Source organism: Parambassis ranga, chromosome 10 (genome assembly GCF_900634625.1).
Source record: "Parambassis ranga chromosome 10, fParRan2.1, whole genome shotgun sequence".
Classification (NCBI taxonomy): domain Eukaryota; kingdom Metazoa; phylum Chordata; class Actinopteri; family Ambassidae; genus Parambassis; species Parambassis ranga.
Window position 1 is genome coordinate 11,507,326 of NC_041031.1, and position 24,551 is coordinate 11,531,876.

General features: G+C 43.8%; 3 protein-coding genes across 7 annotated transcripts in view; 1 reads left to right on the plus strand and 2 right to left on the minus strand.

Annotated features, from left to right (window-relative positions):
• Positions 1-8,292, minus strand: part of apbb2a (amyloid beta (A4) precursor protein-binding, family B, member 2a) — a 28,127-nt gene extending 19,835 nt beyond the window's left edge. For 2 of the 3 annotated variants that reach the window (XM_028415983.1, XM_028415981.1), the window contains exons 1-8: positions 8,134-8,292; positions 4,653-5,938; positions 3,788-3,996; positions 3,456-3,599; positions 2,805-2,890; positions 2,649-2,709; positions 1,335-1,481; positions 1,079-1,206 (exon numbers count right to left, since the gene is read on the minus strand). In XM_028415983.1, coding sequence (XP_028271784.1) covers positions 1,079-1,206; positions 1,335-1,481; positions 2,649-2,709; positions 2,805-2,890; positions 3,456-3,599; positions 3,788-3,996; positions 4,653-5,907 — 2,030 coding nt within the window. In that variant the 5' untranslated portion in view covers positions 5,908-5,938; positions 8,134-8,292. Of the gene's footprint in view, positions 1-1,078; positions 1,207-1,334; positions 1,482-2,648; positions 2,710-2,804; positions 2,891-3,455; positions 3,600-3,787; positions 3,997-4,652; positions 5,939-7,753; positions 7,886-8,133 lie in introns of those variants that run through there. The other variant, XM_028415982.1, reaches the window with a different exon arrangement.
• A 360-nt stretch (positions 8,293-8,652) lies between these two features.
• dele1 (DAP3 binding cell death enhancer 1) lies at positions 8,653-13,438 on the minus strand. 3 transcript variants are annotated; one of them, XM_028415987.1, is made up of 12 exons: positions 13,262-13,438; positions 12,596-12,713; positions 12,137-12,239; positions 11,681-11,825; positions 11,319-11,522; positions 11,140-11,222; positions 10,955-11,048; positions 10,709-10,851; positions 10,325-10,483; positions 9,844-9,936; positions 9,479-9,632; positions 8,653-9,362 (listed from the first exon to the last, which is right to left on the minus strand). In XM_028415987.1, exons 1-12 carry the CDS (start codon positions 13,290-13,292, stop codon positions 9,124-9,126), a joined length of 1,566 nt encoding a protein of 521 aa, XP_028271788.1. In that variant the 5' UTR covers positions 13,293-13,438; the 3' UTR covers positions 8,653-9,123. The 3 variants fall into 3 exon arrangements, with proteins under 3 accessions (XP_028271788.1, XP_028271787.1, XP_028271789.1); XM_028415986.1 differs by having other exon boundaries at positions 8,653-9,365; XM_028415988.1 differs by lacking the exon at positions 13,262-13,438 and adding an exon at positions 12,364-12,421 and having other exon boundaries at positions 8,653-9,365; positions 12,596-12,695.
• Positions 13,439-15,525: 2,087 nt separating this feature from the next.
• On the plus strand, positions 15,526-24,281 carry bicc2 (bicaudal C homolog 2). The gene is made up of 19 exons (XM_028416498.1): positions 15,526-15,829; positions 16,799-16,845; positions 17,166-17,235; positions 17,387-17,466; positions 17,548-17,709; positions 17,788-17,841; positions 18,021-18,236; positions 18,316-18,567; positions 18,761-18,892; positions 19,039-19,228; positions 19,600-19,733; positions 19,809-20,023; positions 20,489-20,594; positions 20,981-21,020; positions 22,340-22,503; positions 23,197-23,407; positions 23,489-23,655; positions 23,805-23,904; positions 23,987-24,281. The coding sequence occupies exons 1-19, from the start codon at positions 15,544-15,546 to the stop codon at positions 24,115-24,117; spliced, it is 2,757 nt and encodes a 918-aa protein (XP_028272299.1). The 5' UTR covers positions 15,526-15,543; the 3' UTR covers positions 24,118-24,281.
• The last annotated feature ends 270 nt before the right edge of the window (positions 24,282-24,551 follow it).

The window sequence follows — 24,551 nt, forward strand, 5'->3', positions numbered from 1 at the left end:
GGAGTGAAGAACTGCACATTTGAAAAACCTGCTAGGAGCAGAGGATAATAAGAGTGGAAACTGTAATGTTGTAAGTGAGGGAGAGAGAGAGAGATGCAGAGAGAGAATAAAGGATAAGAGGGAGAGCTATCCTAGGTCGACCCCCCCTCTCTTCTTTCCTTTACATGCTTTATCCATTACCGCAGAGACAGCCACTGAAAGTTTCTCAATCCTCTGAGACGAAGAAAGGCGGAGAGACTCTCTCTCTTTCACTCCCTCTCTTTATCTCAGTCACACATATACGGCTAATGCTGAGTGAAGAAAGACATGAGGGAGAGAAGAAGAAGAGTGGGAGAGGGAGAGAGACTATAACTGCACTTACAAGATGAAGAGACAGACAGGAAGACACTGAGACAGGAAGAGAGAACAAGGTAACCAGCAGGGCAAGTGAAGTGAGACCAAGCCTTTTACACAGATGCTATTTTAAACTCCATTTTCACCCAATCCCTTAACAGCTCATTACACATGTCAGGGCCAGACTTCTCGTTGGACTGCAAACCTGCACCACTCTCCTCATTTGTACCATCATTGTGTGACATATCTCTAAAGTGACTCTCCCAGAGACCAGTGACTCTTAAGGGCATATATTACAATAGCAGTTATGTTTCCAAAGGGGTTGTGTTTCCTCTGTGTGTTAATGAAAGGCCTGAGGGGCCCATATCAATGAGGGCTTAGCTTCCCCCCATTTAGCAGCTATGCTAGCCTCAGCATACTGTCAGCTCAATAGTAAAAGGTTAAGACCATTGGATGTAGCCAAATGACTGAAGGCCCCAAGGGCCCCCAGACTGCAAAAGAAACACTGAGCAATAAGAATAATGATGGTGTTTCTGGAGTTTGTGCAAATATATGAGGAGGCTGATTCCTTTTTCTGATCAGTTAAAACTGAATAAACACACATGCATTTTACAGCTACTGTACAAACTGTGTGTTTGATCAGTTCATGAGAAGATATCTGGCATTGAAAAGTGATTTAAATAAACAAATATATCCAGAACGCAGCAGCAGCAACAACAGAAAAGATAATGTAATGTCTTCCTACCTGTCGTGGTCTCGGCCAACACCCCAAACACGAATGCTGCTGATTGGCTGAGAGTGCAGCAAGCTACGATCATCTGGGTCGACAAGGGTTAACATACGATCCTGAAGCACTAACAGCATCCCTTTACCCTGTGAGACCACACAAAAAGACACACTAAAGCTGCTGGGCTGAGAACTTATTGATTTTTTCAAATCTGTGATGTGTTTATTCCACTTTATGTTATGGCCTGTTATGTTGTAACAGTGTTATAACTGACCTCTCCCCAGACCCCGGCTGAGTCTCGGATGTCCCTCCTGCAGTAAGACAGCTGTCTGATACAGTGATGGACAGCCATACTGCTCCTCCCCTCACACAGGTCCTGCTCTGCCATCTCCACCCAACCCAGAGAGCGCACTGGAAAGGACTGAAAGATAAACAAAAATATATTTTTTCCTACATTTTCTTTTAGCTCAAGTCACTCAGTAAACTGACCCTTATATGCGATATATATGAGATATATATCACACCAATTGCACACAGCAACTCAAGTTTGTGTTAAGGTTAATTGTAGCCTTCAGAGGTACAGTATAGCATGCAGTACAGCTACCGTACCATCACAAATGAGCCATCAGAGCCATAACTGACTGAGGAAGGCAATACATGAAATATGAAAGACTGTGTGTGTAGATTGCTGCAGGCCAGCTGCCTCTACCATCCTCTCTCTCTCTTCTCCTCCTTTAACTCCTTCTTTCTCTGTCTATCATATCTTTTCTCTTTTAAGGCAGGAAGTTGCAGTTCTGCAGCTCTGTATCAGTGTTAAACAAACCTCCACAGCACACGCACACAGTAACACATCATCTCTCACTCTGACCATACTATTCTCTCCTGGCCTCTTCCTCATAAAGCTTTTACTCACATACTCATACTTATAAGATCCCTTCTGAATATGCATATTCCTCCTGTTCCATGGAGATCTCAAGTTTTTGTTTCAATGGTATAACTGTGAAACAAAAGCTTTTTGTCCTTCGTGGTTTCTGGAAAAGGAGTAAGAGCTTAAGCAAAAAAGTACTTGGTCCTTTTTTATTCTATCTAATAGCTGGATTGTTTGTTTTGTCTCCTCTGCCCAACTCCCACACTGCCATTCTTCAGAGAGAGCTTCACCCTCTATTATTCATCTGCTCTCACACGTCTGCTGTGTGAGCCTGTCTTTATGACATTCTGCCACAAGGGGGCAGTTTAAACCATTTTGCCTGTAAGCACTGTATAGCTCAGTACACAAAGCGAACACTGAGTGGCACTGCAACAGAGAGAGACAGAGAACAGGGCACCAGGTTCATTACGTCATTGCAAACAAAGGCTGGTGGCTCCTTTTCATTAACAAATGTATGATTTGCTGAAAGCTGCTAATAGTATTTTAAGAGATCAATTTGTGATCAACTGACCACTTAAATGGTTAAACTGCTGCTCAGCAAACTGTTTCACTTGTAAATTATCTAGTAAAATGTCCCTGCAAATGACTTTTAGTTGTCACAAAATAATTCTACGCACACAGTCATACATGTCATGTTGTTACATGATGTGTTAAGCTTACCATTGCCTCTGGATCTGAGAACGTGCTGTTGAGGTCGACTGTCTCCAGATGGGCCGGAGGGCTGCAGAGTGTGCACAGTCATATTTTACAAAAATCAATAGGACAACTTGGCAAAGATAATAAATGATGTGTTTCTTGTATAGATGTGAGTATTACTTGAGATTAAGTGAAGCATAGCGGAGGGTAGCCCCTTCAAATGCCTTCAGACTGGGATCAGGATAGACCGGATAGTCCTTTAGCTCCTGCAGCAAAACAGACAGACAGATGAGAAACAGATTGCCTGGGCCTAGATCTCTGAATCAGTCCAGTCAAGAAGATGAATATTTTTTTTTGCTGCAGCTGACTAGATCATACAAATGTAACTTAATATGAGAGATATTCATCTTTGTCAAATGTGCCTTTCAGTCTGTGCCTTTCAGTCTGGCCTGGACAGATATTACTGCCTAATTTCAGTTTAATAATGCAGCAGTGGAAACAGAGATATCTTATTCTAATAAACTAAGGCTAATGATTGTGATGAGTGATGAATGGAAGACCTGGTGGCTCCATGATTTAGCTTCACTGTTGTGAAGAGATGAGCCCAGCCTCAGCAGAAGAACAGCAGCAGTGATTAAAATGTCTTGGGGAAGGTTTGCTTGGAGCATGCACGTAACCACAATCTTCAACTCAACATAACCAGGTAGTTTTGATGCCTGAATATATCTGACCCCGTGTCAGATATAAGGCTAAAAACCTTTTCTGTTCTCTTTACACAAAAAAGGCTCAGTAGTATAGAGAGAAACAAACATCTGAAGAAATGTGACGTACATTGGCTGTGCAGGTGCTGATATTGGGATTTTGTCCAGAGGAGGTGATGTCATTAGATGGTGTGGAGGAAGAGGAACAGTGGGAGGACTCAGAGGGTGAGGGCACCGGCTCCACTGAGCTATCAGATATCAGACTGCTGGGGCGCTGTGAAAGAATGAGGTACCAATTAATATTTTTGACAGTTGTTTATTATTTGATTGACAAAACAAGCTAAACTAAAGTTCAACTGACAAACTGCTTCACAATCAGACTAATAAGTTGTTGGAATTGAGAGACAATATGCACCTAAAGCTAATCAATACCAGGTGTGGCATGTCTGTGGGTCCTCTCACCTCAGTGGGTGGTTTAAGAGAATCCTGTGTTTCCTGCTTTGGGTCATGCTCGGTATCTGGCTCGGTGCTGGAGGAGGGTTGTTGGCCGTCCGAGGCGACAGGTCGGTCATACTGTGTGGTGCCGGTGGGAACATGCCAGAAATAGACCTCTGATGAGTCTGAGATCTCCCTCCAGCCTGGGGGCAGGTCCCCTTCTGTCCATACATCTCCTGATGGATGACAGTGATACCACATATTGCACATGAGCATGTCACACGTGCACACATGCAGGTTCAAAAACATGTAGAATCGGGACATACAACAGGTCATAGGCACGCATAAATGAGGGTGAACAGGGTAAATTTCAAAGATGGTCAGCCTGTGTCTACTTAGTCTGTGTTGTCATAGCAACGCAGAGGCTCATTCCCTGTTGTTGGACTCAGTGGGCAACAGCCTCTCCTTTCGTTTCTCGGCCTTGTTAATATATTTCTCTCTATACTTATTCTCTAACTGCATTGCATCCTGGACAATCACATCTAACTAAACCATGCCCTGCTTTTTTTTCTTCCCTTTTTTCACAGGCTGATTTCTGCAGTGTCCTTCTGTTAATCCTAACCACTCTCTGCACCATAAGGTTGCTCACAGAGGCCTTATAGGTTCAGGCAGTATAGCTGGAGTGACTTGCTTGTTTAAAAAGAGGCTTTTGGTAAATTCTCATATCAGACAGTCTGTAGGAGGCAAGCAGGAGAGAGAGGAGGACTGAAAGTATGTGGGTGTAATTGAGGAATGATTAAAGGCTGACACAGATATGCAAATTTTCCAGATGAAAGATCAGATGGAAACACACACACACACACACACACACACACACACACACGAATCGAACCTGTCTCCTTTGGAGTCTGTGGAGAAGGTGTCTCTTGAGACAGTGTGGTCCAGCTGGAGTCCTCATCCTCTGATGGAGTGTCAGGAGTCAGATCCATTCTTAAGCCTACTTTAGGTAGGCCAGTCTGTGGTTCAGGATCCTGCAGGGGAGGAGGGGCCCGGCTCCTTGTAGGGGTGTTCCTCTCTGCGGCTCTGGCCTGCTTAGGAGAAGATGGTGGGTACTGCTGCAAAAACTGGTTCTCATTGTTGGGATGCAGCTCCACCTTTATCACCCGAGGCTGGGAGCTCCGAGGGGGCTTTGCAGGACTGCGTGGTGCTGCCTGAACCTGGACAAACAGCTCCTCTTTGACCTGGGCTGGGACCTGGCTCTGAAGGTTGTTTTGGTTGTCTGCAACCCACTCTGGGCTGTTGGTTGAGGAGGAGGAGGTGGAGGAAAGAGGGGCTTCAACCACCACTGGAAGCAGAGGCTGTCTTGGTGTCGGTGTGGGCTCATCTTCCTCTTCGTCAACCTCCATCACAGGCTCCACCTCTTCCTTCTCGCCCTGGCAGGTCTGCTTGCTGTTGAGCTTCTCCTCTTTCTGGCTCTCCCTCTCTTTAGCAGGGCTGGCCTGCTCCTTCTCTGGAGAAGGCTGCTGTTTCTTCTCCTCCTTCTCCTCCTTGTTTCCCCAGTTGAAGTCCAGATCCCAGCCTTTCCCGTGGTAGTCTAAGAAACTCTTGGTCCTTCTACGAAATGGAGGCAGCTGTGAGTTATCTTTCTCAAATTCTAGCCAGTCAGAACTGGGATTATTGATGAGGTCATTGTCAATTTTTCCCTCTGTATTGGCCCTGCTGAGCTCCAGCTGCTGGCTCTCGGCCCGTCTCTGCATGTTTGCCCCATTCTTGGCCAGTTTAGGGTTGGTTGTATTAAACAGCGAAGATGAAGAAGAGGAGGAGTAGAGGGCAGAGCTGGAGGAGGACTTGGTGGGAAGGCCCCTCCCTTTGGTTAGGGGCTGGTTTTTAGTGGCCAAATTGTCACTTATCCCCATGACACTCCGCACACTTGTCATTGTGTACCTCTGGCGGCTCTTTGGCAAGGTGGCTGAGCTTCCAGTTTCCATGGACTCCTTGATGACATCACGCCCAAGCAGCTGGTTATATGATGAGCGAAGGCTGAGGGAGGTGGGAGGAGCGGCAGAAGGGGCGCTGCGATTAGTCAGGCCTACACCTGAGGGGGAGGAGCCAGAGCGGGAAAGGGGAGGGGTCTGTACTGACATCATAGCTGACGTGAAAAGAACCGCAGAGATATCTCTGAGAAGGAATAACAAATAACAAACATTAGGATTTAGTAATCTCCTAATCTGTACTAAAATAATGTTTTAAGTGACAAAGACAACATATGCCTCACTTTATTATTTACCTTGTTTATAATATGAAACCTGATCTCCCTGTCTGACATCATCACAGTTACTAATTTTCATCTTTTTAATAACTCAACATAGGGCCAATAAAAGACCTCTCGTCCTGCAGCCTTCCTCAGTCTCATAAAACCTTTTTAACAACACACTGTGGTGCAGATCCTTTTTCCAGCCTCACGCTCCTTTTACACATAAAGTGTCACAGTTGAACTGTTAAAAAACCTGCATCAAAGTCATAAAGCTGGAATGCTTTTGCATGATGTCTAGCTTGAGACGATGTATTCAACCAGGACTAACATTTACAGCAGTGGAGAAGTGGCAGCCAGCTCCTGCTAACTAGCTATAGCCGTGTCTCTTTTATCTCTGGGTGGATCAGCTCTGTGATGCTGAATACAGACAGAGGGATAGCAACAAAGGCAGTGGCAGAAAATCTTCATAATCTCTAAACATGACACATTTATGGGCTGCTTCACTCTCACTTCTGTTTTTGAGTAAATTCATAGGGGCCAACAGCTGAGATACAGGTAGGTAAACATTCCCTGACACGCAACCCACCCTTTTACCTAATCACAAATACACACACAGACCTCAAACAATGCTGCAGTCATCATCAGCACGTTTTGTCAAACACATGGAAAACTCAAACGCAGCAGATTTCAAAGCACGACAAGTTCTTGGGAAAAGACAGAGGCAGGACTTTAGAGCGAGCAGAATCCCTGCACGGTGCACTTTATCCATGCGGGGCCCCTATCCGCTCTCCTCTCCTCTCCCTGTCGTGTTGTTCCCTCTGTCACCAAGTCACACAACCACAACAACCTGTTTGTGCTGATTGTGTGCTGCTCTCCAGGCCTGTGACTCAGTCACGAATACAGTGTCAACAGGTACAGACTACCTGCACTGCACTCACTGAACTGTCCTGTTTTATCGGAATATTCAATCCGCACCTCACCTCTGTTTCCACTTAAATCTTACATAATCCACAACTCGATGCCACCTCCTTCCATAATACACAAATAAAGCCAACAACACAGCAACAACGAGCCTCTGAAGCTGGAAATCACAGCAAATATGTTGCATGACTCAGAGGTAGAATTACACATCCTACCATCAAACCCCAAACCCTGATAAAAGGAATAATAATCAGACTCCTTGCTGTCCTTTTCTTCCATCTATCTTCTAGCAAATATTTTCAGCCAGCTCTCTGTTAGCCAAACAAAGTGGGGCAAAGAAGGAGAGCCTGGAGGAGACAGGATGGAGAAGGCGATGGGAATGACACAGCAGTTTGCAGGACAGAGGGGGAACAGACAACACACAGAGGGAGTCAGATCGTTGTCCTCAATAAATCTGTTGTTGCTGTCTATGTAACAGCAAAGGTCATTCATGAGATGCACATGATTGTATAGCAGCTTGTTACAGAACGGCAGCAACATGAATCCTGACAAAACAATTACATCTCAGTCTAAATCCTGTTGCTCATCCTGGCTGCACTGCACTGCCTGACTCAGAACAGATTTCATATTGTCCTCTCTCAGAGATTTTCATGGTAAACTGGATCATTTGTTGACAGGCAATTCATTTTTGCTTTCATTCATAAAGAAAAGTGTAGCAAACGTACACACAGGCAACAACATTCAGCTGAAGGTCACCTAAAAATGAAATGTGTTGTCTTATCTTTATATATAGATTATTTTTAAATATAACTTGTTACCGTCTTATAAGGACTGGCAGGCCTCTTTCCTCAGCTCTGCACCCACTTCTTAGAATTGAAATGCAACAGATGAGAGCAGGAGCAAAATGAACTTGAAAAAGTCGATGATGTCATGGGTGGAGTATTCAGCCCTTTTCTGTCTCCTCCATAAAGTCCCTCACTGACACCTCACATACGGCCCATCTTTAAATCTACCTACACGCCGAAGAGGCAGAGCTGGAGTTGCCATTATTGCGGAAGCTAATCTGTCAATATGTGAAGAGACGCAGTACATCCTCAGCATCCTCTCTCTCTCTCTCTCCCTCTCTCTAGCCCCATCGCCACCGCCGCACTGGGAGGGGAGCGCATCCCATCCAGAGCATCTATTTACATCCACTCACCGCTTCGGTCAGCCTCGGAGCTTCTGTGACTCCCTTCACACGACGACACGCACACCAGTAGTAAGCAGGGCCGAGGTCAACAGCACCGCTTTTAAGAGCCAGTCCCGCCCGTAGCTTGCAGCCGGCCGCCCGTATTTAGATCACATCACATCATCTGCCTTCCCCAGCCCGGCTCAGTGCTTGCTGCTGGCGGCCAAGCTGCGCTTTCTCTCTGCGCCAGAGAATCCCGGAGCGGCGCGGCGCTGTGGAGCTCTCACTCAGCCGGCCAATCAGAGCTGACGCTCGGTGCACGGGGGACACGCAACAATAATAAATCTACCGGTGTTATTTTGCAACTCAGGTAATGAAATCACACATCATCGGAATCGTTACGTCATGCAGTTGTCTAAAGAAATATGAATGGTTTATTGTGCTACACCATCTTTATCACACTGTGGCTGAAACAAAGAGGCAGTCCTCACATATTTACTTAAACCCACCTAAAATATGTAAACATGACATTAACCACACAGCCAGAAGTATCTTCTTTAGGTTTATTTTATTGTTTCAATATGTGCGTTTAACTGTAACACCCTCCTCACAGTGCATCATGATCCACTTTGGCATGTCAGCTTAACAGGTTTGACATTCACAAAAACACCCATCTGTTTTCTTTCACAATAACAGCAAGCACTGTTATCAAAATATGACAAGCACTTAGTCAGTTACTACTGTAGACAGATAGATCAATTTTCACATAATTGAGAGAAACTATGAGCATCTTAACCCACCTGAAGGCACAGACATCACATGTAATAGCTTGTAAGCCAATAGAAAACAACATAAAAAGACAACTTATTTCCAATCCCACACATAATGCTCTTTAAGACCCCGAACACTCATTTTTACCACGTATAAAAGCTACTCACTCTAACTTAGATTTACAATATGTACAAACCTATCACACTTTCAAATACATTCCTTGGCCTTTGCTAGTATAGCACATGACAGTTATCCTATCCCCACAGTCCACTGGCAGGTTCCTGTCTCAACACTGGAGGGATGGAGGTGAAGAGGGTTGGAGGACAGCGGGGAGGGACACAGGTTCCCGGTGCTCCAGGAGTGTGGAAGGAGAGGAAGAGCGGTTGAGGGAGGGGTGGGACTGACCAGGGAGGGAAGCGGCTGCTGGAGCCGACGATCAACTGCAGAGAAACATGGAGCTGAACGGATGGAGCGCAGCACAGCATCTTCTGCTGGAGAGAGAGCAGGAAATGCCTTGGCTCATTAATGCTGTAACAAATGCAGTGTCATCACTAATAAATACACAGAACGCCACAAGTGAGACAACAGAGAAATGTGTACCTACCCTTACTGTATGTGGGAGGCATCAGTAAGCTCTTAGCGTGCTTGTTGCCTGCTTGGGCAGCTCGTTTGTAGAATTCAATTGCTGTCCTCACGTTCTGCTGCACCCCAAAGCCTTGCTCATAACACTGACCCAACAACAGCAGAGCGGTGTCATCCTGAACACAAGAACAAACATGAGCCTGTGTGACCTTTCACTGATCACTACTGGCACTAAAAAGACTGGATATATGGATGTATCATCAAAAATCAGGGGGTGGTTTATTAAACTTTCCCAAAGCAGCATGATGGAGACATTACACAAGGAGGGATGGTGATCTCTGAGATTAAGCCATTTAAAAGCATAGAAGCATCTAGAAGAGCACTCACTCCGCTCTCTGCTGCCATCTTCAGATACTGAACAGACTTGCACCCATGTCTCTCAGGATTCTGAGCATAAACCGATGCCAGGCAGACCTGAGCCTGCAGAGAAAGGAAAGGTTTTTATTGAAAAAGGCACACTGACATCAGGTAATAACAGTGGAATCACCACACACACTGACAGCAATGAGCGTATATTACTTGGGATAATGTTTAGACCATTCATATCTAAAAAAAAAGGGATGCTTTGGTAATAGGAATATTGTCATATCACTCTTAATATGTAATAGACAATTGGACTCAATTACCTGAAGCAGATGTTTAAAATAACATAAAAACTGTAAAATGCTGCTTTTACTTCATTTTGTGTGCTTTTCCTATACTTTGACATGAAAAACATCTGTGATACAATCTCTGGTATAGTTAGAGGCTTTTGCTGTCATAGACATTAAGTAAACATAAGTAGTATAGACACTCCACTCATGTCTACCTTGGTGAGCCCAGCTGCAGCTGCTTGTTCCAGGAGGTCAATGGCTGTGCTCAACTGCTCTAAACTCTGGTGACTTCTGCTGGTCAGAAGCAGCTTAGCATAGCGGTACTGAGCTTGTTTGTGGCCAGCATCTGCTGCCATTCTGTAATAATACAGAGCCTTGAAGAGAAAAAAATGGGACAGATTAGAATAATGTGATTAAAAATAATTTTTAATCCTCATTATAAAATTGCTAATATTTGATAATAAACAAGAGTTTTGCTACACTGCAGCCTAAAAGCACAGTGAAGCTAATTTCACTGTCTACATAACACACAATATTTGACACAGTCATCTTTGTTTATTTAATCTTAAATTTAATGCTTGTGATTCAGTGGGTCTCACCTTCTCTAAGTCCTTGTTGACTCCTCTGCCTTTCTCGTAGCACACACCTGTGTTAAACTGAGCTTTACTGTAGCCATGCTGAGCTGCAGCCAGAAAACAGGTTAAGGCTTGCTCATAGTCCTCGTTCTTTGCACTTTCCAAACCTGTAGCATACAGGGAGAATAGAATGTGAGCTATAAACAAAGAAACTCATTATGTGACAAATTATTTGTTGTGAAATTTTCTTGTGTGATTGCATGTCATTACCGATGATGTTGAGGATAACAGGAATGCTGCTGTCTCCCATATGTCTGAGGTTCTGTGCTGCTCCTGCCAACTTCTCCTCATCAGAAAACATGTCCTAAAAACACAAAAAGGTGACAAGTCAGTCAATACTTTGCAAGGTTACAGAAACTTTTAGTCAGTTCACACTAACAAAAGGAGACTTTCACCTGATCGTATGCATTTTTTTTCTCTGTCTTGTCTTGGTGTGCATCATTCTGCAGAGGACAGGATGCTGACAGAAACGCTTCCTCTGAGAGTCAGGAGGGATACATGTATTATATTCCCACTCTAACAGTAGATTTTAAGAAGAATGTTTTATTCAAATTTTGCTCAGAAAAGAACAAACCTGTTAGACTTGACTCCTGAATCAAGAGTGCCCCCTGCTGGTCAGAAATAGAGCTGTCAGCTGTCAGGTGATCCTGCTCACTGTTGCTGCTTCTGCTGCTGCTGCTGCTGCTTTGAGCTGCAGATTGATTTTGGTTCTGTCTCTCTGCTGCTCCCTGCAGACATGACACACTCCTCCCTCTGGGCAGGACATCACGTCTGGACACTGTTAGAAAGTCACACAACAGTGATTGCTTAAGATTAAAGAAAAAACTAGGCTTGGGTTTGAGATCATTAAAAGTTCGGTGTATAAGACTTTTGTAGTCATGTATTCACCAGTGAAAAAAGCACACTGCAAGTGTAGAATGAAGCCAAAAAACTTACAGATTTCTAGCAGGATGCGGTAGCCACATTTCTGCAGTCTAGAAGGTGCTGTGAGGGCTCCAGGGGTCGAGCTGGACTCAGAGGCTACAGAGAACTGAGAGTGGATCCTCCTACAGATTTGCATAAACAGAACTGCCGCTGCACCCTGTGGAGAAACACCAGCTAACTCACATAAAAGGGGCAGTGATGAGCAATTGCAAACGCAAACCATGAGGTCTAATAGCAGTAGACGTGCATATTATACAGATCTGAATCTAACTATGTGACAGACATGAAGGAGTTAAACGAACGCACAGTCTCTGTCTTTGTCATTTGACAAGATGGCAAGTGTGATCACAATATGCTATAAATCTGTTTAATGCTGATGATTATCATGGTGTCAGACCTTTATGGACCATTCATTTCATACTTTTGTGTTATATGTTGACTTCTAAAAGTGCGACCAAAGGAACATACCCATCCCACTGCGTCCAGGGCAGTATAACGTGGAAGATCAGCGTAGCCGAACTGAAAGGTCCTCTGTCGCCTCCTCCTCTCTCCATCCTCCTCCCTCTGGGAACTGCAAGAAGAACAGTACAAAGAAAATCTAACAACTGAACAGCTGTTTCTCTTTACAGTCTTTGTATTAAGGTTTTACACATAAACTCTGTTTAATGATGGATTTGTTTGTTCCCTCGACTCACATCCCTCCCTCTCTCTCTCTCTCTCTCACACACAGCAGATGCTAATAGATGATGCAATCTGTTGAAAGAGAGGCGGTAAGGATACGACAGGTTCACAGAGGGGAAAAAAAGAACAAGGAGGAGGACAGTCAGAGGTTGAAAGTACACAAACAGAGGCCTGAAGACCAAGGAGTTGTGAGCTTACAGTGAGATGTATTTTTTAAAAAAATCAGGATGCAGGTATGGAAAATACCTGCTGTCAGAGGATTGTCGAGAGGTGGAGAGGACGGCTGAGCTGTTGACCACCTCATCCTCCACATGGTGGTTCTGGTGCAGCCGTAGGGTGTTGCTGCCGTGGCATCGCTGCAGAACTAAGAAGAGATGAGAAAACAAAAACAGAGTGTGCCATGTTTGAGTCTCTTTATAATAAGAAAACATTCTCTGTGCACCACTGCAGGGGATTAAAGACATTTGAGGAGATTGTCGTGTCAGAGATGAGACTTTAAACTCAAATTAATACTCAGATTTGGAATTTAGATAAAAACATGTTTTACATGCCACACATGTGTTTATATGGCATGCCTTAATTAACATTACCACAGGACACATTCACACAATACAACACAGACAGCCCCTGATTTTTAGCAACACAGAGCCCAGAAATAGGTTGTTGCAGAGATCAAGTAACAGGACCAACCTCTCCGGACCAAAATAAACCAACTGACCTGTCAGCTGGCAACACATCTTTTAGCTAAGTGCAATTATAGATAATACGCTGCAGACGTACAACAATAAACAGCTTCTATTAATTCATAATAGCTACAATACGTAATAATTAATCTGCGTTCAGAAAAAAAAAACACAGAGCACGGCATAAAAGGGGGATGACTTTCTCCCGTGTCATTGACATTTCTCTCACCTCTTCCAACAAACCCGTGGAGCCTCCACATGGTTCGTGTTTAACAGCAGCTTTAACTGTAGAGTTTCCTCCGAAAATCCATGTTTACACTGAGCTGGGGACTTCTCCGGTCCCCCCAACTTTCACTTGTTCGTTCTGATGGTAAATATAGAAAATCTGTCACGAGTTCTGTCGGAAGAGACACAACCCGGAAATGAATCAGGTGACGCAACCGAGAAGAAGATGGTTGTTGTTGTCTCACAGCGCCTCCACGTGGTGACTGATGGGAGAACTAGAGACACAGAGAAAATGTGACAAAAACAAAATACGGCTCTTAAATATGTTTGTGAACAGTGTTATAACGAGTTACAACACTTCTCTTGTCTTACTAAGTCTTACTTAAAGTTTTCAGACATCCAGGTATGTATATTTGTTACTGAGTGGAACTGTCTGACAAAAACATGTCACACATCATGCATGTTGTATTTTTTGGGCGTTTGTTAGCTAAACACGCTACAATATGCTAACAGTGCTAGTGAATGAGACATCAGCTAAAAAGCTAGATAGCTTGACCAGGCAAGTGCTGAACACAATTTAAATTTCGCTTGGTAATCATTTAACTAACTTACAATATTTATTCATTAAAGTTGCATATGCTCTTGTCTTTTTCAGTTTTCAAAGCTCAATTTTGCTATGTAGTTTTTGTACACTCATTAAGATATTAAAACTAAATTATTATTGACTAAATTAAAGTTTTCTCACATGCATGTTGAGGATTGGAGTGCCAGCTGGGTGGCGTGGCTGGGGGTGAGGTGCTGGGGTGAGGTGCTGTAATGAATAAGTAGTAAAGTGATCCATTCATGGTTTTTAGGGCCTTTATCTGGCAGAGCTTCCAGAGTCACTTTTCTCTGTTGATCAAACAGTGACGCACACAGTGACACTTTACTGGAAACGCACACTCTTCCAGTAAGTGAAGGGGAGGGCTGTATGGAGGAGACCTGCAGTGGTGAAGTCTGATTCAACTCGGATGGCTTAGATTAATTCACATTTTTTGACAGGTTGCCATGGTGACAGTCATCATGTCTTCCACTTATGATTCTCCTCAGGCAAATAAGTTTAGCCTGCAGTAGTTTGTAATGTTAGCAAGATCTCTGCACTGCCAGATAATGTTTGCTGACTCGCCTGGGGCCAAATATGTCTGGGTAATATGGAAAACATTGAGCTGAGCTGAGCAGGAAACACAGTCCCACAAGAACTGACTAATTGAGCAGTTTGTTTTTTTTTATCCATGTTTCAGTCTGTACTTCTCAAATTCGAGAAATTTAAAGCAGGGAGGGGATTTAATAAGTGCTAAGCAATTTCTAAAATCTGATTTTCTCGTTTTTAATATGTCAAACCATTCCTCTCGTCACTGCAGTTTATGATGTGTGTACTGGCTGTTTGATTCCCTGAGAGTGAGTGCAAGCAGAGTAAGGAAGTCAAGTGTTACTGGATGCAGCAGTCATATGTAAGTGAGTATGTTTAAAATGTATTTCAAGTATGTTCTAAAGCACGATGTGATGATACTTGTTCTCAAGTCTTTACGTGTTACATTTTATTTATGGATAAAAAAAGGCCAGATATTAGATGTTTTATACAGTTGTTAAATTTGATATAGCACTACATGCTCTGGTTGAAGTATTTTATCCACAACATAGCTGAACACACACTGCTGTAGTGCACCCCTCGGCTCCCCTTCATCCCGACCTCTGGAATCCCAGCTCTCTGTGTCTTATTTAGAGGAAGCAGAGGGAGGGCAGTCATGAACAGAGGTGCAGTGGATGGTTGGATGACCTGTTTGTTTTCTTAGCTGTGTGTGCTGGTGTGAGGATGGATTTCAGGATGTGAGTGTGTGTGTGTCTCCATGAGTGAAATATGTGTCTTGTCTTTATCATTGGCCTTGACTATCTATCCACATAATCTGTGGATGCTGAACTGAGGATTACTGAGGATTTGTTCAGAGCAAAGTGAGCCACAGTTGAAGCCAAAGATGGAGAAAACGTTAAGAAGTGACTCTCCTGATTCATCTGTGCAATGAAAGCTGTAGCAGCAAATCCTTCAAGCCCCAAACAGCTTGTAGGAAGAGAGACAGAGTTTTGTGTACTAAATTAAGTGCAGGGGGCGGGGGGATTTAAAGAAAAGGCACAGGGGGTGTTTCTTGCCCCTCTCTCCCCTTTCTTCTCTCCCTGTCGGTCTCCTTGGTCACACATATGCACACACACTGCTCACACATGCACAAACCCTGACGAGGGCTCAGTCCTGCTATGGCCACCGCTACCACAGAGGAAAGTTCTCTGGTCCCAGCCACCGCAGAACCCCAGCAGCAACAGCAGCAGCAGCCTGATTTGGAAACTAGCATAGAACCTGGCTCAGCGTCGCAGACTGAGCCCAGAGAGGCCCAATGTGACAGAGAGGAGAAAGAGGATGAGGAAGAGGAGGAAGGAGGAGGAAGCTCTGCTCAGGGGCAGGAGAATGTAAAAAGTTTGGACCCAGAATGGGTGGAGGAGAGGTTCAGGATTGACAGGAAGAAGCTGGAGACCATGTTGTATGGTGAGTGGAGTTAGATTGCTGTCAGTACCTGAACTTCATGCTGTTGACTTTATTCTCATGTATTCTATAAGCTGCATTTTTCTCTAAAAGTTTGTCTGTGTTGATGTTGCCGCCTCCGTGTACTCCTGTGTTATCTACCTGACCCTGTGTGCCTGTCAGAGCCTCCAGCTGGCTGTGCCCTTGTTGTCACCATCCGTTTTAACTGCCATCCACTAATGTCCCATTGCTGTATCGTTGTGATTTATGACCTGCACTGGCTAATGCATTGAAAAGTCCTTTTCACTATTATCATTCCTGTCTGGGAAGCAGGGGTATCTGCCTCTGTTAGTTATCTCTGCTCGGCAGGTTTATGACAAATGCCTCCCCCGTGTCACCGGGGAAACTCCTCCTGACAGTGTGCTACTGTTGCATGTAGAGGCTGGCGTTTGCTCTGGGAAGGAGCTCTCAGTTTTCAACAACTGTGAATCGTTTTGGTGTGTGTGTGCAGCTGTATGAGCGGCCTCTGTCAGGCTGTTTTGAATTTTTTTCATTAGGGTGGGAGGTCATTGCGTCAGCAAATGCCATTGATGTGATTAGTTGTATCTAGGCTAATTTGTTGTCGCCTTTCCCAACCACCACCTTTTTGCTCCACCCCATACTGTTCTCTTCCCATTCCTCAGCTCTGGCCTGCGTAACCCATAGTGACAAAGGGGGGGTGAGGGCGTTCCTCGGGCTCCCCCTGAACCCTGTAAATGTCACCATGGAGCGATGGCCTTTTAAAAATGTTTATATTCCCGTCAACCCCTTGTTTCACTTGCCAGGCAAATTTCAGCCAAGTCAACATTTAAATGTTGACTTTGTACACAGATGTTTAAAATTGAAAACAATACAGTGCTGCGGATGAATCTTAAATTCACACAGCAGGAATTTACTTTTTGTTAATTTAGGAAATGTTCAAGTTTTTTACCTTTTGTTGTTCATGTTTTTCAGCTCCAAAGCGTGAAGATGGTGAGACAGGCGAGGAGTTTTTTGAGAGAGTAAGTAAAGCTCCACCATAAAATAAGAAACAACAAAGAAAAGTCTAATCACCTGTATCATCAGTGCCTTGGATAAATTTAGCTTGCAGAGCAGTGAGAGTGTCTCTGCTAGAGTTTTAATATTTGTTTCATGCTCTGCATTCAGTGATTACAGGTTTCACGCAGACACTAATTACAACCTTTGAAATGCAAATCAGGCCCTGTATTCTTAGATGGCAGAGATCTGCTGTGCATCTACAGTGTGTGTGTGTTCTGGTGCTGTGTGTGTGTGTGCATACAATGACAGCCTGGCTCTCTTTCTCTCTCCTTTTGTTCCACAGGTGATGAGAGAAACTAACACTCAGGTGAAATGGCCATCCAAACTGAAGATAGGAGCCAAGTCAAAGAAAGGTGACAAATTCTTTCATTAACACCAAATCAGCTTTCTTTGTTTTGTCTTGTTCCCGTCGCATGTTTCACTGTGTTCACTGAAACCGATTATTTACTGCAACATATAATATATATGTACATAGATGCCATTAAAGCTCGTATTTCCATTCAGATCCACATGTGAAGGTGGAAGGGAAACGAACCAATGTTGCAGAGGCCAAAAAGAAGATACTAGAAGTGCTAGAAACCAGGGTGAGGGCAACACCAACATGATGTGTGGAAGCTAGAGATGAATTACATATTGACATCTAGTGTTGTCTAATGTGAAACTAGGTGAACAAGGTGACTCTGAAAATGGACGTGGCTTACACAGAGCACTCCCACGTGATTGGAAAAGGTGGTGGAAACATCAAAAAGGTGATGGAGGTGACATCCTGTCACATCCATTTCCCTGACTCCAACCGCCACAACTCTACTGGAGAGAAAAGCAACCAGGTAGCATTTTAATGAGTCACAAGAAACTCATTTAACATAATTTAAATGTTTAAATGTTTTCTTTCCAATCCCTACCAGGTCTCCATCGCTGGGCCCATTGATGGGGTGGAGGAAGCCAGGAAGAGGATAAGGGTGAGTTTCCATAGTGTAATCTGGTCAAATACATTTTTACGTCTTAAGACACGCAGATCAATAAAGTGATTAATAGCATGGCTGAGACAAAGACAGGTGTTTTTAACAAAATGCCACCACTGTGTTTTCTCTACATTTAAACTGCCTTTGTGTGTCCTCCTCACCCACACTCGTCCCAGGACCTGCAGCCACTCTCCTTGACCTTTGACCTGCCAAGCAGTATGGTGCCCCAGGCACTGCCAGATGCAGGCTCCCCTCTTATCCAGCAGGTAGTGCAGACTTTGGGGGTCAGTGTGAGCTTCAGGGCAGTGCCACCACAGCCTCAAGCCCAGCCTCATTTCTATGGAAGCTGCTGCACCGTCTGGGGGCTGCAGGGCAATGCAGCTGCTGTCAAGGTTAGCATGAAGGATTTTAGATATGGTTCACAGTTTATACACATGCAGTATCTTATCAAGTATGTACATCCCCTGACAGAAGGCAACCTACATCCTGATGGACCTGCTGCTGGGATCAGAGGTTACAGGTGGTATAGTGAGCAGCCAGCTGGACGTCACCTCTCAGCAGCATCTTTTTCTGTTGGGACAAAATGGGGCGCACTTTCTGAGTGTTATGCACCAGACCCAGACCCAGATCATCCTTCCAGACCTCAGTGCTCCTCAAAATCCTCCCTCACTGCTCATCCAGGGCAGCCCTGATGGGGTGTGTCTGGCTCGGCAGCAGCTCATGGTACAGTGTGCTGTTTTGGTTTATGTAGAACAGTTGCTGAGAAAAAGCATGCGTTGGGCATGTTTGTGTAGTGTTTCTGTGTTGTTGTATTGATGCACTACCCATTTTGAGGCTGTGATAACAGAATCTCCCACAGGTATTGTGTATCTGTAGTTATTTTTCATTGGGTGTGTTTATCTGTGCATACATCTAGGACTGTCTGCCTGTCTGTTTGATGTTTGACATGCGTGAAGACGGGGAGGCTGATCCATGTAGACTGGCACAGATGATGCAAAACCTGGGAGTCTTCATTAGTGTCAAGCCCAAAGTGAAACAGACCAGCAAGGTACAATTTATCCTGCTTATTAAGTGGAATAAATATAGAATGGAATAAATAAGACTATTTTATAATGTTGATTTTGGATATAAAACTATTTTCATATAGTTTATTATGCTGTGTTAAATACTGACATAAAAATCTATGTTGACCAGTCAGTGGTGGTGAAAGGTCTGGAAAGGAACATCTCCTGCCTTTATGAGGCCCGTTGTCTTTTGCTGGGGCTGGATTCCTGTGAGACTGCCAAGGTAACTGAGATGACCCCTGACCCCATGCTGCCCAGCAGCGGGGTCACTAACTACTGGCTCAATATGTTGCTGCAGCAGCTTCGTCTCTCAGAGCAGGGTGAGCATGCACACACACATCTGTCTGAGTATATGTGTGTTAACCTACATGGAAACTAAGACTGTGCATAAGGCTATTATTGTATATTCATTTATTTAAATTTAAACAAGAGGCAGCATTATAATGATGACAAATGCTGTTTTCATTCCTGCTGGGTGCTCACAGCATTTAAAATATCCACATATCTTTACTTCTCATCACACCTCTTTGTGTTTCAATTGTTCAGTAATTTTTCTTTATACACATATCTTAAAACTGGGAAAAATTGGGCAGATAGAAACCATTTGTCACACAGTCTGTGTTTATATTTCAATACAGATTGGTGTAACTTTCATTAATTCAAATCATATCTCATGTCTCTTACTGGTCAGGCCCACTTCCTCCTCCAACCGCAGAGGTGATAACAAGTACTAAGCCCCGCCCCTCACCTCCACCTGGCCTTACTTCTTCAACTGAGGATGGCAGAACAGGACTGAAGGGAGCAGACGGTCGGCCCCTGGAAAAGGTGTCTCACTGTAAAAATGCTTCAGATAAAACACAAGGTATTCTTACTGACTGAAAATCCTCTCCTCAACCTCAGATCCTTGAAAATGAGGACCAGTACGACCAATCAGAGGACGAGAGCTCTGAGGTTGTGGTAATGTCACCGTCTGAGGTGTGTGATGTAGTGAACAACAGCAGCATCAGCAGCAGAGTGGGACTGAATGGACGGAGGGGGAGTCTTCAGGGTCCTGAAATACCAAAAGTTTTCAGTGTGGGCAGACGCCATTCAACGGGGCAGGCGCTAACTTTCAGGTGAGAATCATCACATAAGTTGTCAAGGAGACCAAGATGTTGTTTCCAGATTGAAGGTGAACAGATTTTTGCTTCTTACAGCGTGATTAATACAGATGCATACATGCACACACACACATACATACACGTGCACACACACACCTGCATGTGCTGGATCTGTCGAGACAAATCTTGCTAACACAGAAAACCACATTAGACAAAGAAAAGCTTGGTGACCTGATCTAAATTTTCTTTTCGCTGAGTTTCTTATTTTGTTCTTTTGTAGTTCTCTGGATAAAAAACTAAACAGTTTAAACAGAGCAACCCTCATTTAATATACTAAATGTTTTTATAGCATCACCCTCTGTCTCTGTTAACCTTCTATAACTGTCAGGGGAACGACAGCATTAATAAGACCTCATGGGGTGTACCTAGCCATCACAGTTTCACCTAACATTACCTGTGTGTGCCTACTGAATGTGCCAGATTGCGAAATGCAGAGAGCGAGGGTGTGAAGAGTGAGAGGAGGAACAGCCTGAAGAGAGACATGACTCTGGCTCAGAATGTTCGCACTGACTCATCCACGGCCGAGGTGAGGAAAAACAGGAATTGCAGCTATTTTCAATTTGGTTCCACACAAAATTATACACTTTATATACAGACAACCTTTCAGTTAATTCTCATTGGACATTGGAATCTCTTTGACCTCTTTGAGATCCTATTGATTTGCACATCCCTGACCTAGGTGATATTTGTGTTTGTTTCCTGCCCCTTTTATTTGTCATCCTGCATTCTCAAAGGTTACAACATGGAGGATTAACAAGCTTACCTCCACAGCAGCAGGAAATGTTGTTTCATGCAAGTGTTTGTTCCTGCTGTAAATTAGTTTACCGCTGCCTTTTCCCGAAACCAAAGGGAGAAAAAAAATTCAATTTCATGCATTATTTACCTACTCTATTTCCCGTTTGTGCTTTGTAGGATTATGACTATGAGAAGAAGAAACTGCTGGCAACCAGAGGTTAGTGCTCATAAATGTTGAATTGTTCTTGTCTTATTTTGTCTTTCTGTGGTAAGCAAGCATTTGTTTTTGTTATTGCTCTATGTGAAGGGGTGATTGATAAGTCTGTAGTGGACAGTGTAAGTAGAGTTATGCAGATGTTCCATTATGTTACTAACATTTTTTAAGCATATGATTTTTCCAAATAAATGTCCCCCTTTTGCTTAAGCTACAAACGTATCAGTCATCCTTGTATATTGCAAGGGAAATTAGCACCATAGTAGATTGTGTGTTTGTCAGAACTTGCACTTTCCCACAGTCAAGTGGTTGTTTTTTTGTTGAGTTGACGAGGATACAATTTCAACAAGAGAATCACTTAGTTTGCTGTAAATGTTTTGGTTTGGGTATCACTGTTAAAAAAAGATTTAGTGTCATATGATTAAGCCCTTCCTGTGTATAGTCAAGTATGTTGTGGAGGCAACACATTCATGTCCTCAGCAGAGGCAGGGATTTGATGGAGAGTTCTCATTTTAGTGCTGCTCACTGCCAAGACAACTGATGAAGGGGACCTGCACTGTGCCAAAGTTATAATAGAGTAGCACTGGCACTCCCACTTAATTCACATGGGGTGGATACACAATGCATCCAACACACATTCAACCAGACACAGAATGTGCACCCTCACGTATTCACGTGCTTGGACACACACACTCACTCCACCCAGTATGCCGAAGGAGAAATACTGAAGAGATCTGCAGCCAAATGGTACCAAATTCCCTCAGTGTTTCTTTATGAGATTATGAATTAGCAGTTTGAATGGGCCATCTGCCTCACAGTCATTAAGACACCCATATGCCAGTATATGAATGGGGCATTTACTCACACAGATATACACATGAACACACAAACAACAACCCACCAGCAATAATCCTGTTGATATCGCACTCTTTGTGGAGCGCTATTACAGTTTTTATCACACATTCACACATGGAAGAGGTCCAGGGTCACTTGTTTGTCGCCTGAGTGTGTATACCCGGCTAACTGTAGTAATTTCAGTTGCGTTATGTATGCCACACATTGGCATGGAGTAGAAGTGTTTGTGATTCATTATTTAACACAGAAGACTGGAGTGTACAGTTCAGAATGTATTAAAAGATGTGGAAAAATATTCAAAGCAGTTTCCATGTTTACAGCTTTCCATTTCTGTAAACCTGTGTAACTTTCTCCATGTTGCATTGGATTATTCCTCTCAAAGCTGCTGCGCAAGTAGCCGAAAGAAATCTGTGTATAATAAGTATGTGTATAATAACTCTCTTTTCACTTTGTGTGTGTTTTGTCAGCGATGCAGAGGAAGCCTGTGGTCACAGAGGTCCGGACACCCACAGACACTTGGAGCGGCCTTGGCTTCTCCAAATCTATGCCAGCGGAGGCGGTCAAAGAGCTCCGCAGCATCAGCCGACGCAGCTACAAACCTTACCTGAGCACAAACAGTACCCAACAACAGGTAGAAACGAGCTTAATAGTGTAGATCCCACTTGGTACATTTACAGTTGCATTACTTTACAGTTGTCCACTCATAGCTGTTACTGCTGCTGAACATGCTGAGGTCCTTTCAAGTAGTTTTCAGTTTCATTGTAGTGATTCAAGTTTCCACATTGCAGCCCACTAACAGCCTCATTTATTGGTATGGCCCTCTAACAGTCTGCAGCATTTATCTCACTGTGTGCAAAGCACTTCCAGTTTGCACGCTCAATTACCTGTGGGCTGATATCATCACCACGGTCGAAGCAGCCACTCCCTGGCAACCTGTTTACTTGAGCTGTTTCAGCTCATCTCCCCTGCTGTTAAAGCTTTGTGAATGGTCACGATGCAGATTAAACAGACTCACTTAGGACAATAAGAGCAAGAGGCTCTCCTCGGACGAGTTCAATTTTCTCTGAGAGCCAGGCAGCTGGCAGGAAGCTTTTACTATGCATTGAGGATAAGAGACTTCAGCTGTCACAGGTCAGCCCACAGGGCCAAATGAGCTAATTAAACACATAATAAATGGCTTTTCTTGTATACTCTATGAATGTATGGATATTATGTTTACATTAGAGAGTTTGTGACCACTTGCAGCCATCTGTCTTGTGAGGACAGAAGTAAATAAAGGCATGTGTTAATATTTATCATTGTCGCCCTCTCGCTCTACATTTAGCCTTGGGCTGCTCAGACTGGGAAGGTCTGTAATGGGAGTGACTCTGACAACTGGAGAGACAGACGTGGATCATCATCCCTGCCAGTCTCCTCCTCCTCCTCTTCTTCCTCCTCATCCTCCCCCTCCTCACCCCCTCCTTCTTTCTCCTCATCCACATCGTCCTTCCCTGCATTTGCGTCCTCGATGAACAGAAGTAGAAATGATAAAGCCTGTAAGTCCTGCCTGCTTTAAAGTCTGCTTTAAAGCTCAAAGACTTTCTGTCTGACATTTCCTTCTGTACTGTGATGTCTAGTGGAAACTTTTGTGAGTACCAGCAACTACTATGACAGCGTGTGCTCATCGAGGAGGGCGTCAATGTGCAGCCAGCGGAGCCCCTCTCCCCCCATGACAGATGATCTACCTGAGCTGCTCTGCCAACTTGGCCTTATCAAATACATTGATGTATTTGAACAACAAGAGGTAAAGACAAACAACACAGTTGGGTTGGTTGCTTAGGAGAATGTGAAACACATACAAGCAAACACGCACACACACTCTTGTCCAACAGCCAGAAGAGTCATGCATTATGAATGAGTGTCATGCTGTAACTTCTTTCTGTACCCGTCCAGATTGACTACCAGACATTCCTCACTCTGTCTGATGACGATCTGAAGGAAGTAGGTGTCTCCACATTTGGAGCCAGACGGAAGATGCTATTAGCAATTTCAGGTGAGAGTCTGATGTCCTGGCTTAGATTTCATATTTGCTCCTCCATCTGCTTAAGGTGTGAAAAAAATATCTTCTTATCCAGACTTAAACAAAAGCAAGAGGAGGCTCTCGGATACACCTGCTGTGAGGCCTGGTTACCTGGAAGGTGGCGCCAGTGGTCGACTTCCGCGAATAATGGATTTAGAAGTTGCAGCTCGGAGCAACCGCTGGTGAGAGGACTCAGAGCAGCCATCTCTGAGCTTTGTCTAAACATATTTGACTACTAAGTGTCACCAGGGAGAAGGAAACATTTAATTCCAGTGCCTTTGTTTTACAGCCATAACCCAAAGCTTTTTTATATACATGTAAGACAAGGAGGTCTTCCCTTCCAATTTGATTTTGTGGGAAAAAAAAAACAAATGAATTGTTCTGTTGTGTCTTTTATTGTCATAAACTTATGCAAACTTTTTGCTGTCTATATTAACCACTACAATTATGCAACTGTAAATATGGTAGCTATTTGCAAAATGAAATTACTACTTCATTTTTAGAGTGATGATTGAAATTTTGACTGTGTTTTCTGTCAATGTATGCCTGTAGACTGGACTCATGTTATAGGGTCATGGCCTTAAACCCATACTCCACCTGGAGATGCGATTTCCAGTCAG

Coding starts and splice junctions, on each gene's coding strand:
- dele1 (XM_028415986.1), bottom strand. CDS start 13,292: ATGTGGAGGCTCCACGGGTTTGTTGGAAGAG. Junction 11,523..11,680: donor CCGCATCCTGCTAGAAATCT/GTAAGTTTTTTG, acceptor ACTTTCTAACAG/TGTCCAGACGTGATGTCCTG. Junction 9,366..9,478: donor GCCTCCCACATACAGTAAGG/GTAGGTACACAT, acceptor CTCTCTCTCCAG/CAGAAGATGCTGTGCTGCGC.
- bicc2 (XM_028416498.1), top strand. CDS start 15,544: ATGGCCACCGCTACCACAGAGGAAAGTTCTCTGGTCCCAGCCACCGCA. Junction 16,846..17,165: donor GCGAGGAGTTTTTTGAGAGA/GTAAGTAAAGCT, acceptor TTTGTTCCACAG/GTGATGAGAGAAACTAACAC. Junction 17,467..17,547: donor TAGAAGTGCTAGAAACCAGG/GTGAGGGCAACA, acceptor ATGTGAAACTAG/GTGAACAAGGTGACTCTGAA.